The sequence below is a fragment of the Silurus aristotelis genome (assembly GCF_946808225.1).
Source record: "Silurus aristotelis genome assembly, chromosome: 22".
NCBI lineage: Eukaryota > Metazoa > Chordata > Actinopteri > Siluriformes > Siluridae > Silurus > Silurus aristotelis.
In genome coordinates, this window is record NC_139595.1 from 555765 (window position 1) to 561477 (window position 5713).

At 43.2% G+C, this 5713-nt stretch overlaps 2 protein-coding genes and 1 pseudogene across 4 annotated transcripts in view; all 3 read left to right on the top strand.

Annotated features, from left to right (window-relative positions):
* Nucleotides 1-2931, top strand: part of agfg1b (ArfGAP with FG repeats 1b) — a 7711-nt gene extending 4780 nt beyond the window's left edge. Inside the window, exons 9-11 of one of the 2 annotated variants that reach the window (XM_083525185.1) lie at nucleotides 965-1081; nucleotides 1160-1233; nucleotides 2265-2906. In XM_083525185.1, the coding sequence (XP_083381311.1) occupies nucleotides 965-1081; nucleotides 1160-1233; nucleotides 2265-2324 (251 nt within the window). In that variant the 3' untranslated portion in view covers nucleotides 2325-2906. Of the gene's footprint in view, nucleotides 1-964; nucleotides 1082-1159; nucleotides 1234-2264 lie in introns of both variants that reach the window. The other variant, XM_083525186.1, reaches the window with a different exon arrangement.
* Nucleotides 1-5713, top strand: part of LOC310717861 — a 91104-nt pseudogene that overhangs the window by 55983 nt on the left and 29408 nt on the right. The window lies entirely within an intron of this gene.
* fbxo36b (F-box protein 36b) overlaps nucleotides 4357-5713 on the top strand; it is a gene marked incomplete at its 5' end in the record, with an annotated part of 16451 nt that continues 15094 nt past the window's right edge. The window contains one exon of the mRNA XM_083524763.1: nucleotides 4357-4461. Within this exon, the coding sequence (XP_083380889.1) occupies nucleotides 4357-4461 (105 nt within the window). The remainder of the gene's footprint in view (nucleotides 4462-5713) is intronic.

A 5713-nucleotide genomic window follows, 5' to 3' on the forward strand; every position in this document is an offset into this window, starting at 1 on the left:
AAAGGCGGGTCAGTCGAAGCTGGTTTAGTTAAAGGCGGGTCAGTCGAAGCTGGTTTCGTTAAAGGCGGGTCAGTCGAAGCTGGTTTCGTTAAAGGCGGGTCAGTCGAAGCTGGTTTCGTTAAAGGCGGGTCAGTCGAAGCTGGTTTCGTTAAAGGCGGGTCAGTCGAAGCTGGTTTCGTTAAAGGCGGGTCAGTCGAAGCTGGTTTCGTTAAAGGCGGGTCAGTCGAAGCTGGTTTCGTTAAAGGCGGGTCAGTCGAAGCTGGTTTCGTTAAAGGCGGGTCAGTCGAAGCTGGTTTCGTTAAAGGCGGGTCAGTCGAAGCTGGTTTAGTTAAAGGCGGGTCAGTCGAAGCTGGTTTAGTTAAAGGCGGGTCAGTCGAAGCTGGTTTCGTTAAAGGCGGGTCAGTCGAAGCTGGTTTCGTTAAAGGCGGGTCAGTCGAAGCTGGTTTCGTTAAAGGCGGGTCAGTCGAAGCTGGTTTCGTTAAAGGCGGGTCAGTCGAAGCTGGTTTCGTTAAAGGCGGGTCAGTCGAAGCTGGTTTCGTTAAAGGCGGGTCAGTCGAAGCTGGTTTCGTTAAAGGCGGGTCAGTCGAAGCTGGTTTCGTTAAAGGCGGGTCAGTCGAAGCTGGTTTCGTTAAAGGCGGGTCAGTCGAAGCTGGTTTCGTTAAAGGCGGGTCAGTCGAAGCTGGTTTAGTTAAAGGCGGGTCAGTCGAAGCTGGTTTAGTTAAAGGCGGGTCAGTCGAAGCTGGTTTAGTTAAAGGCGGGTCAGTCGAAGCTGCTTTAGTTAAAGGCGGGTCAGTCGAAGCTGGTTTAGTTAAAGGCGGGTCAGTCGAAGCTGGTTTAGTTAAAGGCGGGTCAGTTGAAGCTGCTTTAGTTAAAGCTGGTTATTGTTGAAGGCGGTTTAGTTGAAGGTGTTTATTTAGTGGATTGAGGTTGATGGGAAGTAAATTGTGGTGTTGTTCCTCTCCAGGTTCTATGAGCATGCCAGCTGGTTTTGGGAATGCCCCCAGTTTCTGCCTGCCTACCAGTTTCAGTGGTAGTTTCCCACAGCCTTTTCCCCCGGTGCCGTACCAACAACAGCCCAACGGTAAACACAAATTTGATGACTATTACATTTTCCCCTCTGGTTCTGTTCTATAATTCTACACTCCTCATTTCTCCTCAGGTGGGTTTCCTGTTTATGGTCAGAAACCTCAGATGAGTTACGGCCAGCCCCCCGTCTCCAACAACCCCTTCATGGTGAGAGTTTACACTCCTTTATTTTACACCTGATTGAATCTCAGCAGGTCCAGTCTGATCTTCTCCAACGGTCACCACACTGACCTCACTATTTCATACACTTAACACATTTCTGTCTTTTTATTTTAAACTTATTATAACGTGTCAGAAGGTCTCAGTCTGGGAGAAGGTCATCACCATGTTCCAGTGCTCCAAGGTCACAAGGTCATTATCAATGAACAGCAAAGAGTAGTGAGTTACAGATCAACAAAAAGAGGTCATGATCACTTCATCAATAAGAAATAAGTGGTGTTTAGGTAATAAATATAATATTGGGATATTAACAGACTATAATTAACAATAATAATAATACAGTATTAAAATGTGTTGAGAGGATCATCACATCTGTATGCTTTTGTATTTATTATATATTTATATACAGTGGGGAAAACAAGTTTTTGACACATCAGCATTTTTATCAGTAAGGGGGTTTCTAAGTGGGCTATTGACACAAAATTTTTAGCAGGTGTAGCCATCAAGCCAAATATTGTAACAAAAACTTGTAGACTTAAATGTTCAAATTTGTATGAAATTGTATGAATTAATATTTGGCTTGATGCTACATCTGGTGGAAATTTTGTGTCAATAGCCCACTTAGAAACCCCCTTACTGATAAAAATGCTGATGTGTCAAATACTTATTTTCCCCACTGTATATAATGTAAATTGTTTATGTCCCACAAGATCATTTACTTTTAATCATTTTCTCACAGTATATTTTGTATGGGGTTTTTGTCCTTTTCAGCAACTCCATATGAGTATTTGTTTTAGTGATTAATAAACACACATTTTTTCGATTTTATTTTATTAAACACTTCACCCACAGGAATTTCCGTCTGTCTTCTCGAACCCACTTACACAGGCACTAAAGGAGATTTTATTAACTTATACACAGGATAGAGGGGTGCCATTACTTATGGATAGACTAGCAGGTAAACTGCAAGGACAGTATTATAATCTCTCTCTCTGCCTATCTCTCTTTCTCTTTCTCAGGGTGGAGCTCCAGCAGGTCCGTATCCCACCGGTGGATCGTCCACTAATCCATTCCTGTAAAACACAGAGCTACAACACACACACACACATGCACACACACTTTATACTCACTGCACTGACACTTCTAGAGAGAGACGTGTTCTGAGTTCCAGCGCTGTTTTCAGCTCGTCTTCGTCCTGATAAAAGTTGCAGAAGAGGATGGTGGTGAAAGCTGGAGGACGTGGACGAGGGTGGATTGAGAGCGGTGTTGGAACTCGGTCCGTGCAGGAGAGAAGCAGCAGAAGGTCTTCCTCTGTTCCCCGCTCAGTTCCCGTCACGCTCCACATCTGCGCTCCATCCTATTTATGGCTTTCACTCAGCAATTAATAATAATAATAATAATAATAATAATGTTGTAGGCCGAGCAGGTTGTTACTTACCGCCGTTTATAATCCTTTAAGAAACACTTTATTTATGATTAAAAACAGGAGGTGTTGAAATTTGAAGCAGCAGTTCGATCTGTTCCACATTGTCCCTCTGATAGTTTGCTACTGTTCAGGGTTTGGTATTGGAGCTGTTCGGGGTTTGGTATTTGGTATTGGAGCTGGTCGGGGTTTGGTATTGGAGATGGTCGGGGTTTGGTATTGGAGCTGGTCGGGGTTTGGTATTTGGTATTGGAGATGGTCGGGGTTTGGTATTGGAGATGGTCGGAGTTTGGTATTGGAGCTGGTCGGGGTTTGGTATTTGGTATTGGAGCTGGTCGGGGTTTGGTATTTGGTATTGGAGCTGGTCGGGGTTTGGTATTGGAGCTGGTCGGGGTTTGGTATTGGAGCTGGTCGGGGTTTGGTATTGGAGCTGGTCGGGGTTTGGTATTGGAGCTGGTCGGGGTTTGGTGTTTGGTATTGGAGATGGTCGGGGTTTGGTGTTTGGTATTGGAGATGGTCGGGGTTTGGTATTGGAGATGGTCGGGGTTTGGTATTGGAGATGGTCGGGGTTTGGTATTGGAGATGGTCGGGGTTTGGTATTGGAGCTGGTCGGGGTTTGGTATTGGAGCTGGTCGGGGTTTGGGGTTGGAGCTGGTCGGAGTTTGGTATTGGAGCTGGTCGGGGTTTGGTATTGGAGCTGGTCGGGGTTTGGTATTGGAGCTGGTGGGGGTTTGGTATTGGTATTGGAGCTGGTCGGGGTTTGGTATTGGTATTGGAGCTGGTCGGGGTTTGGTATTGGAGCTGGTCGGGGTTTGGTATTGGTATTGGAGCTGGTCGGGGTTTGGTATTGGAGCTGGTCGGGGTTTGGTATTGGTATTGGAGCTGGTCGGGGTTTGGTATTGGAGCTGGTCGGGGTTTGGTATTGGAGCTGGTCGGGGTTTGGTATTGGAGCTGGTCGGGGTTTGGTATTGGAGCTGGTCGGGGTTTGGTATTGGAGCTGGTCGGGGTTTGGTATTTGGTATTGGAGCTGGTCGGGGTTTGGTATTTGGTATTGGAGCTGGTCGGGGTTTGGTATTTGGTATTGGAGCTGGTCGGGGTTTGGTATTTGGTATTGGAGCTGGTCGGGCTTTGGTATTTGGTATTGGAGCTGGTCGGGCTTTGGTATTTGGTATTGGAGCTGGTCGGGCTTTGGTATTGGAGCTGGTGGGAGTTTGGTATTGGAGCTGGTGGGAGTTTGGTATTGGAGCTGGTCGGGGTTTGGTATTGGAGCTGGTCGGGGTTTGCTATTGGAGCTGGTGGGGGTTTGGTATTGGAGCTGGTGGGGGTTTGGTATTGGAGCTGGTCGGGGTTTGGTATTGGCGCTTTAATGCTAAAGGAAAGTTCTAGCCTCCATCTGTCTGATTGGTTGGTGTGTTTTCTTATTGGCACACAGGTGTCTCTAAACATGGACAGTAGGTGGCATCACACACACACAGAGAAATACATCACTTTCATCAGCAGATTCAGGTAGGGGGCATGTCCTTTATATAGAGGTGTGGTCTAAACTTAAAGAGGCATTCCATTAGAATAATTGTAATAGTGTTCATGATAAACCTGAAGGTTCGAAGCTCACGTGGGAACAGGGACAGTGTGGAGATGATCTTTGGATGAAGGATGTGTTTCTGGGGACAAATCACTGCTTCTGAAAGATGTTCAGTCCACTAAAGAAGATCCAGAATGAAGAGAAGATCAGCACAAAGCAGATGAGAGGAAAAGAGAAGGATGTGATGGAGCACAGAGACACGGGTTCCTGCGTGATCTTCACTCGCTGACAGAAACAGGTTCCTTCTGTAATGTGTGTGTGTATATAAATATATAAATACATATGTATAATTATTATATTAAAGATTTTTAACTACTCCTCTGTGTTCTGGAGCTTTTTTTTTTTTTAAGTGCCAGAGAAGGTTTTATTGTATAGAAAAGTATAAACGTGTCACGACTGAGTGTGAGGAACAGAAACATGAGGGACATCCAGCAGGGAGATGTTCAGACTCCACACAGAAACATAACAGCAGCATGTGGGTTTCTCCTAAACATTTCTCCGATATTTAATTGAGTAAATGAATAAAATACTGATGGTTTAGAGAGCACACTTTTCTCTTCTCTGGTATTTACACAGTTTTATTACTTAGTCATTTTTATTCTTTTTTTTAGTATAATAAATACATTGAGATGTTTTGCTTTATTGTTGTTTTGTTTTGACTTTTATGAAAATTGTTTTTTAAATATTATTGTTTTTTTTTCTCCAAATCATCCAGATTAACCACATTTTAGCCACAACTTCGTTTCCTATTAATAATTAATTAAGCTTCATTATTTTAAATTATAATTCTATCATTTATTAGTCCCTTTAAATAACAAAAACAAATAAAAAGTATTTGATGAGTGAACAGAACATATAAGGAAGTAAACACTGGAACACTGGGCAGTGAATATGTGCAGAAGATGATTTATGATGGATGTCAGAATTCCCACGTGATTAATGCAGTGCGTGTTTCTGTTTATAAAATATAAATAAATAAATATAGGAGTGAAATGAATATCTTGAATGCAACACGTTTATTCACGATGTCTTTTCTTTATTCAGATAAACAGACTAGATGATGAACTGAGAACACCTGAGTTCTATAAGCGTTCTTTAGAGAGCGATCAGTGGTCTGGGTTCTGATCCATGGAACGTTCTGCCCAGTCACTGCACCTACATCCTGTTCAACACGCTCACATGAACTGCATCACAAAGAATCTTCAAAGTATTTCTGCTGAATGTTTAGAGAAATGAATTAAGGGAGGATTTGTCACTGAACATAAAGTGGAACATCTGGATATTTAAAGATGTTTGGCCAAAGTCAATCTTTACACAGTAAAATGAAGCTCTGGTGTTTCCAAAAAACACCTTTATTTTATTGATTAAGTTTTCACAAACAGAAAATCCACACGTTTGCATAAACATACGTGCAGGGGTTTGTTTATATTGTGTAATTGTGTGGGGAGAAACTGCTGAACCTG